General features: G+C 36.4%; 1 protein-coding gene across 1 annotated transcript in view; it reads left to right on the forward strand.

Annotated features, from left to right (window-relative positions):
• Positions 1–11362, forward strand: part of PPP3R1 (protein phosphatase 3 regulatory subunit B, alpha) — a 61628-nt gene extending 50266 nt beyond the window's left edge. The window contains exons 3-6 of the mRNA XM_058551067.1: positions 2277–2453; positions 3512–3571; positions 4473–4657; positions 9234–11362. Of these exons, the coding sequence (XP_058407050.1) occupies positions 2277–2453; positions 3512–3571; positions 4473–4657; positions 9234–9281 (470 nt within the window). The 3' untranslated portion in view covers positions 9282–11362. The remainder of the gene's footprint in view (positions 1–2276; positions 2454–3511; positions 3572–4472; positions 4658–9233) is intronic.
• Positions 11363–13155: the final 1793 nt, after the last annotated feature.

A 13155-nucleotide genomic window follows, 5' to 3' on the forward strand; every position in this document is an offset into this window, starting at 1 on the left:
GAAAAGCATTTGTGGGACTTAATAAGTTTTTTTTCCTCCAAGAGTGAGGGTATCTGATTTCATCATGGAAAATTGGAAAATAAGATTTATTTGAACAGTTTGCTTTTCCCATCTCTTCCGTTAAAGAAGGAATACTCTTTAATATAAAATACTCTGTGCAGTTGATGTGTTCATGAAGTGTATGTTGGAATTTTTGATTGGATTATTATAAATATATGTATTTTGCTGTTTGAGGCAGTGTTTAGATGAATCACTAAATTACTGTAAAGACATTGCTGCTGTGATACAATATATATGCATTCCTGAAAAACCTCACATGCTGCAAAATCACGTCTAGGAAAAATGTGGATAGGGTAGGTCACTCATGCAGCTTTGTAACAGAGTACTAACAAAAACAATAATGATTTTAAAAATACTAGCACAAATTACCTCTGGCATTTATACTAAGCACCGTAGCCCTTAACTTATTAGCCTTAAACTGAGGCTTGTGCATCTTGTTTTGAGATATGAGTTCTTGAGGGCATCTGCTTCAGCAGAAAATAACTGTAAAAATTAAATAATAAGCCTGGGTATAGTCACCTTTGTTAATTGCTTTTTCGGGGAGCAGTGGGAGGGAGAGGTGATAGGCAAGAGAAATTGTCTCTGCACGGGCCGGCCCCGTGGCATGGCGGTTAAGTGCGCGAGGTCCGCTGCTGGCGGCCCGGGTCCGGAGCCTGGGTGCGCACTGACGCACCCGCTTGTCAGGCCATGCTGTGGCAGCATCCCACATAAAGTAGAGGAAGATCGGCATGGATGTTAGCTCAGGGCCAGTCTTCCTCACCAAAAAAAAAAAAAAAAAAAAAGAGGATTGGCATGGATGTTAGCTCAGGGCTGATCTTCCTCAAAAAAAAAAAAGAAAGAAATTGTCTATGCAGCTTGTTCCTTTGCACCCTCAGTTTTCACCAGGTGACAATGTTGGAAAGCCTCGAGGTTCTTGAAGCCGCTAAACTTGCTGTTATTTTCTCTAAAGGAAGGCATCTGTTGTTTTCACCTTTTCTTTTTTTTAAGGTTTTCATATTAAGACTTTTCTGTTTAATTTGAGAAAACTTGCCCCTGATCCTTTCATAACATACCGGGGAAAACTCCCTGTGAACCAATGACATTTCTGGGCTCTGCTGACATTGCTCCTTGTATCAGTTGCGTGTGAACTACTTCGTATTAGAGCAACATCTTGTAGTTGTACAGTCTATATTTTAGTAGTGCAGATAATTATAGTTCTTATTCCATTTTAATGTAATGTTTTTATATTTTAAAAATATATACTTTAACTTTTAAGTTCTTACAATGAGGATGCCATATATTTGAACTTTCAAAACAATTTGCAATCTCAGTTTCTAATATTGTGGGCAATTATACGTGTATATTCATGGGCAGTAGCATATTTTACTTGTTAATTTTCTTTTAAAACGTTGGTGATTGTATTTAATTTTTTTATATATTTGTATATTAATCCATGATCAGATTTTTTTATATGAATTAGTCTGATTTTTTAAAGGAATGAAAACAGTAATGTAATTTAGAAGACGACGAAGAAAAGAAAGCTTTTTCAAGAATGCCTACGATAAGAGACCTGATACTGCATTATTTTTATAGAGTAATTACAGACTAATGCAAACATTTCTTAAGTTGTTTAGTTATTTTTTTTCTCCTTTAAAGCGTTGAAAAGTGAATTTTGTTAGCTGTAGTTCTTTTGGTTAAAGTAAAAGCTGTGTTTTATTTGCTCGTATTTGCAAAGAGTATCTCTGGAAGAATATTCAAGAAACTGGTAACATTGCTTCCAAGGAGGAGAATTGGATGTCTACAGGGTAGGATGTGGTGGGGAGGCTTTGAATTCTGAACCACGTTTAAACCATGTTCATATTTTGAACCAAGAACTATTAGAAATAAAGTAAATTAAAATTTAAAAACAAGTGAAAATCAAGGTGCTTTGGTACAGAACAGAGATTGATTTAGCCTGCCTAGTAAGAACCACCTGACTTCCATGATCAGCTTAGCATTGTCAATCCTGTAATATCTTGATACTCAGCATACAGTTATGGCAGGTGCCGACAAACAAAAAGGTAACCAAATAAAAATATTTCTGATATACTTTCTCTGTTATAAGGAATTAGTCAACAGTATATGTACTCTTTTAATTAAATTGAAAATTAAACTATTGGGTAACTGCTGGATTTTTTCCCTGTAATTATCATAAAATCATTTTGTAAATCTTGCTGTCTCTTTTTGTTTGCTTTTAGTTGATGCTGATGAAATTAAAAGGCTAGGAAAGAGATTTAAGAAGCTCGACTTGGACAATTCTGGTTCTTTAAGTGTGGAAGAGTTCATGTCTCTGCCTGAGTTACAACAGAATCCTTTAGTACAACGAGTAATCGATATATTCGACACAGATGGGAATGGAGAAGTAGACTTTAAAGGTAAGAAAGTACTTTTTTAACATCACAAGTTAGATAATCTATGAGTAGTCTTACAGCTCTGTGTATGAAAATGTCTGAACAATTTAGTTTTTCTTAAATGTCTTTATATTTTTGGTAATCTTATAATAATAGATTATGTTAAAATCTCAAAGTCTGTGGTATATGAACCTTAATGAACTAAGACATTTTACTTTTTGGTTCATAAATGATCAAATTGTCCTTTAAGGTAGTCTAAAAAAATTAGATTTAGTATCGTGTTTTTAGAATATTAGTCTCACTTTAGGGAAACTTAGAAATAGCATTTTCTGAAACCTTTTTTTAAAGAATGAAACTTAATTCTAAGTCAGTGATAAAAAATAAACTGTAGTAATAAGGATATGAGCATTATCATAGAAAGGATTAATTTATTGTAGTTAATCTAGGTTTTTACAAAGACAATAGTGCTTTTGCTAGTATTAACATAATTTTATATTTGATTCTATACTTTAAAGTAAATAAACATTTCATTTCACTGGGGAATCATCGACAAGATTTTATTTTAGTTTTAGGAACTGAATTATAAGTGAAGGGAGCTAAAGATGATTATGATTTAGGGTTTAGCAGGCAATGAAGAAAAATGATCATTTTCATGAAACTTCCAACAGTTTATTTAAATGATTCTGAATTTTGGAACCAGAAATCCAAAATTACTTTTGTTCTGGTAAAACAATGCATTGTCTTTTTTTAAAGCCCCCCTTTTTTAGTCATATTCCAAGAAGAAAGAAATAAATAGCTTAAAGCATTTGTTTTTGAGTGTTATGCTCTGTGGTACTTAATAAATATTTGTTCAAATTGATTTGACCTTAGGGAACTCTAAGTTCAAATTAAAAAATATATATATATATAAAACTTTGTCGAAGTTTCATATTTGGCATTTTCAGTTTTAAACACTGCTAGTAATATTTTCTTTTGCAGCAAGGAAATATCCTTTTGTGGGTATGTAAGAATTTTGTGTGTATTGTTTTTCTGTGTAAAAAGTGAAAACTTCTGACTTGTAAACATTTTCTGTTCTTATTCAGAATTCATTGAGGGAGTGTCTCAGTTCAGTGTCAAAGGAGATAAGGAACAGAAGTTGAGGTGTAAGTATTTCTCTTCACTGAGCTCATTTTCACTCTTATAGCACCACTACCCCAAACTGCATTATAAAAGATGTCTTTTATTATAGATCCTTAGTAGACATCACAGAAATTTTACATTCTGGAGAAAATCCTTTTAGGACATTTGCATCTGGTATTTTTTAATAATGTGTCATTGTTGCTTTTTAGTTAGATAGAAGGAAAACAGAATTTCTTTTTATTAGAAGCAGCCATATAAACTTTGTCTTGGATAAGAGATTTTTTGATGAAAGTGGGGAGAAATGTTCTAATGTTCTAGGTAACTTAGTTTACACACACTATTCAGAAATATTTAGCTGAAAGTCCACCGTTTTGGTTTATAGAGGCAACCTCTACAACAGGGAACATCTGATGCCTTTTTAAATTACTTAACTCTTAACTAAAGAGACATTTTATTCAACAACAGTTCTCCGAGGCACAGAATATATGCGAACATCTTCTGCAAATGAACTCATAAAGTGAGAGTAATATTAATAGCAATCGCTGTCTTTTATTGAGCTTTTGCCGTGTATCAGACACTCTTCTAAGCAATTCACATGTGTTATGTCATTCAGTATTCTGAAGAACCTGGGAGGTTGGAGCAGTTTTTAGCCCCAGTTTTATATGTGCAGGAACTGAAGCTTAGCAGGGTTAAATAACTTGCCCTCAGCTATACTAATTGGCCCCAGCACTCTTGACTCCATAGCCCATACTCTTAACCAACCATGTTAAACTGCACCTGAAGGCAACATCTGTATGTGGAAAGTAACCATCCTCATAATTTGTAAGTTTAGATGTTTGGCAACTTATTGTTTTCTTTCTCTTTGAAAGTATTCACTTGGGATTGCGTTGTAATTGCCATTGATTTTCCTTACTCTTTTTTTAGTTGCTTTCCGTATCTATGACATGGATAAAGATGGCTATATTTCCAATGGGGAACTCTTCCAGGTGCTGAAGATGATGGTGGGGAACAATCTGAAAGATACACAGTTACAGCAGATTGTAGACAAAACCATAATAAATGCAGATAAGGATGGAGATGGAAGAATATCCTTTGAAGAATTCTGTGCTGTAAGTACAAAAGAGCTGGTTCTTCATTAGTTATGATTTAAAAACATTTTAAAAACCACATAATATGGGCCGGCCCCGTGGCTTAGCGGTTAAGTGCTTGCGCTCCGATGCTGGTGGCCCGGGTTCGGATGCCCAGGGGCGCACCGAAGCACTGCTTCGCCGGCCATCCTGGGGCCGCGTCCCACATGCAACTATCTACTGGGGCTTTGGGGGAAAAATAAATAAATAAATAAAATTATTAAAAAACAAAAAACAAAAAACCACATAATAGAGAATTCCTTATAGTTTTTTTGCACTGGAAATTTTTATATTTGATTTTGCCTAATTGCCCTATATTCAGTTTTGAAATGTTCTTTGTTCTAATTGTTAATAATTAACAATTAGTTATCATTCTCAAGAATTAGTATTTTCAGTGATTGATAAAATGCCACAAGAATGGTACTATTATCTTTTACTTATTGTTGGTAGTCCTCCAGATTACGACTAGGTTACATTCTTAAGCTTCATTTAAAAATAAATGTCTGGAAAGACATTTGTGGCAAATATGTGTTCATGAGTTTCAGCTAGGTATCCAGAAGCTTGGCTCATTAGGACAACAGAAATCAAGTCCCTGTCCATCTTAAACTCACCAGCGAGGCAACGTAAATGGTGTGGTTCCCCCCACCCCTTTCCAACCTATTGATGGGTAGTTCTTGTGTTTTGGGGCAAGAGCCCTGCAGAGACGGGGGGACTACAGTTATGGGGAGCCCTAGAAAACTAACCCTGGGTGGAAAGGGGCAATAGCTTAGCCTCCAGTTTACTGCCCTTCTTCAGTAGATCCAGGGATTTGCTACCATTCATTGCTTCCAAACAGGAACACAGCCACTCAGCTACTCGTCTCTACTTCTGCCCCTAAAGCAAAGATGGTAACTTTTTGATGTGTTACAAGGAGTTTTAACTGCAAGCTAGAGATAGTAGAGAATCCAGAGGAGAGGCAAAGATAAAGTTTTGAAATTTTTCACTTATGACTGGCTGCTTCTATAGGAAGATTCCCCTCTTCCCTTTCTTTTCACTTTTTATTTAGACCACACAAGGAAAAGCAAATGACTCTGGTTGTGTGTTACGTCAGGACTGAAGTGTAGCTACTTGGGCATTTAAGGAGAAGTTCACATTCTCCTCTAAGTATCTTCCTTCATCTCAAAGGAAAACTATCTTTTCATTTTGTTTTGAAAAGTGGGGTGGTGCTCTAGTTTAAAGAACAGGCTGGGTCTTTTTGGAAGGGAGTTAGGCTTGAGACTTGAGACTTTGAACTGTTGCCAGGTGTGCTGCTCCAGGTGTGTGTTATCCTTTCTGCTCCTCCTTCACCATTGCCAGAGATCACTGAAGGACTCCCGTGGCCTGGTATCGGGTTGAGTACATCAGACCAGGCTAGTAATGGCATTACAGACAGCAGCCAGTTTTCAAAAGAAGAAACCTCAAGCCTTGAGGGAACAAAACAAAAATGGAAAATTCTTGACTGGAGTGTTATGGAGGGGAGATATGTAAATGAAGTTTACTTGCATTTAGTAAATATAAAATGTAATGTAAAATTACATCTAAATCACCTGTCAGTGGAAGGAAATTAAAATACATCTTTAGGTATAGAAATGATGCTGTTTACAGTGAAGACATAAGCTAAGCTTTGAGTCCGTTTTCCAGTATTTGTGATAAATTCCTTTACTTGTATTTTTGAGGGGCATAGTCCAGGAATTAAAGAAAAATGTTTATTTTAAACCAACTTTTCTGAACATTGATCAAGCCCATAACTTTGGCTTCATTGAGTTCTTTTTATTCTGATTTCTCGAGCTATAACAGTGAAAGAGATGGGAAAAGTTATTTTAAAAGATCACATACTATATACCTACTTTAAAACTTTCAGAATACTTAACATATACAAATAAAACTTATAAATGATTAGTGACAGGATTAAAGTTGGTGAATTAACACACATTTATTTTTTGCTTCCTCTCAACTCCAATGAAATTAAATGTATTAAAAAGAAAATGTTATGAAACAACAAGGACAAAATGAACAGTAGAGAGGATAGCAACTAGATTTGGCAACTGATAAGTCAATAAACTGTCTTAGCAGACAGCACAAAAAATGAATTCTAAGCTGTCAGTTTGGAAAGCTGAGAAGCAAACTGGTTTATGATGCAGAATCCCTGAAAGGCTCAGAAATTTGTTGGCACAAGATAATTGAAAGTGGAGGTGAAGGTGAGGCTAAAATCAGGAGACCTGCTTAAAGTCTGTTTAAGAAGCAATTAGAGCACTAGATCTCCTTCCCCACTGTTCAGAATCTGCTGCACTTTAGTGGGAGATTGGAAAGAATGAAATAGAGTCTCTAGGCTGGGAAATACGAGGCATGGGTGCACGCGCGTGTGTGTGTGTGAAATCCTTGAAACAAAAATTGGATAATGTATAAAAGAGCTCTTGGAAATTGAAATTTAGTGATCCATTCTAGGTCTAACACCTGAATGCTAGGATTTCCAGAAAGAAAATGGAAGGAAATCATCAAAAAGTAATGAACCAAAAGTAATGAGTTTCCTGACTGAAAGGACTTATTAAGTAACCCAGCATAGTGTATAAAAATAGTCTAGACCCAGGCACATTGTCATGAAATTTTAAAACAGTGGGAACAAAGAGATGGTTCTACAAACTCCAAAGAGCTGAGGTAGGAGGGCTGGGGGAGGGGCTTCATACAAAGACTCAAGAATCATAATGGCAGCAAATTTCTCAGTAGCAAGGTTGGAAACCAGAAGACAAATGGAACATTGCCTTTACAGTTCTGAGGGACAGTTATTTCCAAATTAGAATTCTCTACAAACTCAATTGAACTGGACAGAAGAGTAAAGACATTTTCAGGTATGCAAGACCACCTTTTTTGACACTACTGGAGGATGTGTTCCCACTCTAATAAGGTTGTAAATCAAATAGGAAGACAATGTGGGATCCAGGAAGCAGAGGGTCCAACATGAGAGAGAAGGAGATCTCCAGGATGATGGTGAAGGGAGATCCAGAGATGACAGGCCTAGATTGGAGCAGGTTGGAAAGCTCTGGGAGTGATTTCAAGACAGTAAAATTAATAGAATTACATAATATATTTGAATATATTTAGAACAAAAGTTTTGGGGTTGAATTAATGGTAAATGTATAAAACATCCTGCAAAGAAAAGGTAATCATAGTATGTGATTCTGTGCTGCTGCAAGTAATATTTTAGATAGTCATAATTAAATAGCTGAATTTTTATCTAATCAAAATAAAGGTATAACTATTGGAAAGGGTGGGGGGTGGGAAGTATATGGGGCAGGAGACAGTTGGCAGAGGTGTGTGTGAAAGAGCTGAATCTTCATCTTCTGTGGTGGGAAGTCAGTGGATAATGCCCACAACTTTAAATCCAAGTAAAGGCAATGTAGGAATGTTATTTGGAGACCTGTAGGTAATACTGAAAACTCTAAATGATTACCTCTAGGTAAAAGGAAACAGAGAATGAGGGCAGGTTAGCAAAGTGTGGTTTTCATAGCAGAAGTTGTAGAACAAATTGGTTGGTGAAGCTTTATTTTTCAAATAAAATTTTTTAAAAAAGTTTAAATTTAAAAATAATGCAGATGCAACTATACCAAACAACATGGAGTTATCTCACAGACATAATGTTGAGTGAAATAAGCCGGACACGAATGAGATTTTATTTATAAAATGTATAAAAACAAACCAAACTAATCTAGGATGTTAAAGTCACGATAGGGGCTTCCTCTATGTGTGTGGTGGGGCGGGCGGAGGAAGATGGCTGGAGCTGGATGGGGGCCGCAGAAGAGTCCTGATAATGGTCTGCGTGCTGGTTACTTGGGTGTTTACTCTGAAAATTCATCAAGGTGTGAACTTTTATGACTTAAGCACTTTCTTGTGTAGTTATACTTAATAAAATGTATCTCACAAATAATAGTACTGATAATTACACTTTTAGATTACCCTGTCAGTATTCACTGATATGTCCATAACAACTCTACATGTATTTGACTCCATGGGAAAGTAATGTGCAGAAAATTTTATTCATTTGGTCCTTTTTAATACCTTCTGGAATAGACTGACAGTGAAACCCATATTTGGTTTTTGAAGACAGTTTTTATGGTAATAGCTAGTTATCAGTTAATATTACTACTGAAATAGGCGCTGGCAAACCACAGAGCGGGCCAGATCCTGCCCACGGCCTGTTTTGTGTGTCTTTGAGTTTTTTACATTTTCAAAATGTTAAGAAAAAAGTGGACGAAGAAAATGCAAGAGAAATTATATGTGGCCTGCAAAGCCTGAAATATTTACTATCTGGCCCTTTACAGAATGAATTTGCCAATTCTTGTGCTAGAACACAAGAAAATGCCTGTTATCCTGGGAGAAAGAAGCAATGAAAATTCTAACTAGAGGTCAACACAGGTTTAAAAACAGCTTCTGAAAATGGTTAAAGTAGTATGTTTTTTAAATTGTAGTTTTGATAAGGTGGTTAGACTAGTAAAAAAGAGTTTCTCGAACATGGTTAAGCTTGATCTGTTCCTATCTGTTGCAGGTTGTAGGTGGCCTAGATATCCACAAAAAGATGGTGGTAGATGTGTGACTCTTTTTTAGAGTACCACCCAACACTTTTGCTTTCTTCTCCATCTCTGAAGATCTGCTCAAGACGTCCAGCAATGCTCTCTGTGTATTTAAATGGAAGTATTTTTCTCTGTGAAGCCACATTTTCCAACATGAGCCTCATGAAGCCAACTAAGTGTTATTGAACTCTGATTCTCTCAATAACTCAGTGTAGCACTTTCAAGTCTGAAGGACAGCAACATGAAAAGAGCATATCAATGTGGTGAAGAAAGGGAAGGGGTTGGCTTTTTAATTTATTTTTCTTCATCTTTTATAACAAGAAAGTATCTATATATACATATGTAAATATTTATATATAGATATATGTAGCTTTCTATATGTGTAGTAGGTTGGCTTTAATTTAATATACTTGATTCAGAAACAAAATGATAGAGTACAAAAGTGCCAAGCAGAATATAAAACATCCTTACTTTTATTTCACACAGTTTTATATATAGATAGAAGATTGTACAATTTGAGCCGGGTGTTAGGCCAGCTATTTTCCTTTTCCTGTGCTTTCTCCTTTGAGAGATTGACAAAGCATTTGTTAATGTCCTATTATTTACCTTAATTACATTTTTGTAACAGAGGAGTTTGTACCTTTATTTATACCTATGAATATATTTCCAGGGACTACGTCTCATTGCTGAGCAGCTCTTACTACATCTCTGCTTGAGGAGAAAGTATAGTTCAGTGCTACTGCCAAGAGCTCATTCTTGTGTTCATATAGTAACTGCACAAAGCTTATGGCTGCTTCGTTGTTACTTCATAACTAGGAGCCATGACATTTATTAAATGTCCCTGAATTAATGTAAGTTATCAGTTGTGATTTTATACATAAAGGCCAGAAGCTATATAAGGCAATCATGATTTATCTTAGACATTACTTAATGAAGAGTACCTAAAGTAATCATGTAACTGCTTAGGGATATCTGTTTTATTACATGGGTAAATAATTTGTCATTAAACTTATGTTTGAACCATAAATTTCCCTTCTGTTTCAAAAGACTTGCAGCTAATCTTAAAAAACTGGTGATGTTTAATGTGCATGTGTGTATCTAAACACCCACATATATTTGTGATTTAAATGGGAGAAATCTCACTAATCTATATGCCACATAAGAGCAAAGTTTTATCTTAAATTTCTTTACCACAAGGCATAGAGAGGAGAGTGCATGATGGTGTTCTTTCTTGATTTGCCCGTATATGTAATGGATGACAACTTAATAAATTTGTGTGATATAAAAGTAGTGTATCATGTTCCACCACTTGATATTATTATCCCTTCCCTTTTCTGCAAAGGTACTATTGGCTGGAAGAAAACATTTTGGTTAGCTTTCTAGGACAGTAGTCTTTCCCTGTATAGTTTTTCTATAGAAACTGGTTTTATAATCATGAGTGGAAAAGGGCAGGTGGAATCAAGGTGAATGAATCTGAAATTGGGCACCCCTGCCTGCCATCGCTGTTCCTTCAACTGAGTGCTGCACATCATGGGCTCTGTCTGTGAGAGAAAAATCCCGGTGCTTGGTGTCCTTGCATGACATGGAGTTTTGCATGTAGATCGATTTAAAATGTACCTCTTGTTTACATAATTTGCATAATTTAAAAAGATAATGTTGCCAAACTTTGGAAATGTTAATGTTCAAACGGAAAATCTCCACTACATGTAACTTTCTTCCTCTGGATCCAGTACGTGGCTTATAATCCCAGCCAGTGGTTTGATCTGTTCCAGTGTCAACTGCCATGTGCTCTGCTTCAAGGGGGAACTAGTCTTTTGTGAATTTTTTGTACATAAGTATTTGTTACAGATATTTTAGCAAATGCTTTCTATTTCTCTTGCTTGTGCATATCTTGGCTGGCGTTACAGAAAAATAGTGCAAACATTATTTCCTTACTGGGGAATGAGGGTTTTTCTTTCCTTGTTTTTTTTTTTTCTAGTGTGTGGGTGGGGGAGGGGTGGTTTATGTTGAATGTTTAGTTTTTCTTCTGCATGAAACATCATGTTGTGGGATCTTTAGAAAACTTCATACTGTATGAATAAGAAAATAAAATATTTGAAACTTGCTTGACTGTATTCACAGCAGTCTTTGGTGGGCTTCCACAGCCATTAGATATTTTCATTCTTTTGGATTTTTTAAAAAACTCATATAAACTGATGTTCGATATTTGATTGTAAGCCATAAGTAAAAATAAATCTGCCTTATCACTGCGTAAAAACACAAGGCATTACAACGACCTACAAAGCCCGCTCTCATTCATTTACTACTCACCCTTCCTCTGCCTCCAGCCGCCTCAGCCTCCTTGTGGTTCCTGGAGCCTTTGTCTTGCTTCCGCTCCAGGCCTTTGCAGTGTCTCTTCCTGCACCAGATGTCCTCCAGCTAATGCCTCCAAGTCTTTGTTCAGGTTGGTCCTGTCCCAGCAGGAACTCTCCTGGCCCTATTTAAACATACTAATACACCTAGGTCTCCCTTACCCCACTCTCTTTTCTTTTTCCATAGCTTTTAACCTCTTCTGACATAATTTACTTATGTAAATGTTATATTATTTGTCTTCCCCAATTATCAAAATGAATGAACAAGCTCCATAAGGGCAATGATGTCCGTCCCTTGGTCACTGATATCCTCAATTGTCTAGAATTCTACCTCTTAGTGTTTGCTCAATAAATACTTAAATGAATTAGGTAATAGGAGACACCCTGTTTATACAGGTGGTAATTTTATAGTGAATTCTATTCAGTACTTTGTCACTCTTCATAAAAGGTAAAAATTAGTATTTTTTTAAGATATTCAACAACTTGACTTTCATTCATTCAACAACTTTGTAGAGTTCCTACTACATGCCTAGCACTGTATAAGAAGCACTTGAGATACTTGTGACAGGTAAATGACATACCTGGCCCAGAAGAGTTGTGGGCTGTTTGTGGTGTTTTATACCCAGAACACCCATATTGTCAGGTATGCACTAGTTCTGAGATACTGTGCACTGGATTCTGTGGCTCCTTAGACTATCCTAGACTATCTTAGACGTATACATTAGTTAAGCCTAAACCAATAGATGCATTTAAGCTCTAGGTCTCCCTTTCTTTACCTAGTTCTAATAGTCTTAAGAGGAGAAAAGATGACTCAATAGTGTGAAAAGGCAACCCACAGAATGGGAGTTAATATTTGTAAATCATCTATCTGATAAGAGATTTCTATCCAGAATATATAAAGAACTACAACCAACAAAAAAACAACCTGATTAAAAAATGGGCAAAGGACTTGAATAGCCATTTCTCCAAAGAAGATACAAATAGCCAATAGCACATGAAAAGTTGCTCAGCAGTACTAGTCATTATGGAAATGCAAATCAAAGACAACAGATAGCATTTCATACTTATTAGCATTGCTGTTAGCCAAAAAAAAAAAAGGCCTTGGTGAGGATGTGGGGGAATTGGAACCCTAGTGCATTGCTAGTGGGAATGTAAAATGGTGCACTCACTGTGGAAAGTGGTATGGTGATTCCTCAAAAAATTAAACAATTATCATATGATCCAGCAATTCCACTTCTGGGTATATACCCAAGAGAAGCGAAAGCAGGAACTAGAACAGATATTTGTACACTCATGTTCATAGCAGCATTATTCACAACAGGCAAAAGGTACGGGGCTGGCCCATGGCGCAAGCGGTTAAGTGCTCGCGCTCCGCTGCAGCAGCCCGGGGTTCGCTGGTTCGGATCCGGGTGCGCACCGACACACCGCTTGGCAAGCCATGCTGTGCCGGCATCCCATATAAAGTGGAGGAAGATGGGCATGGATGTTAGCCCAGGGCCAGTCTTCCTCAGCAAAAAGAGGAGGATTGGCAGATGTTAGCTCAGGG

This window comes from Diceros bicornis, chromosome 12 (assembly GCF_020826845.1).
Source record: "Diceros bicornis minor isolate mBicDic1 chromosome 12, mDicBic1.mat.cur, whole genome shotgun sequence".
In the NCBI taxonomy this organism is placed as follows: Eukaryota; Metazoa; Chordata; class Mammalia; order Perissodactyla; family Rhinocerotidae; genus Diceros; species Diceros bicornis.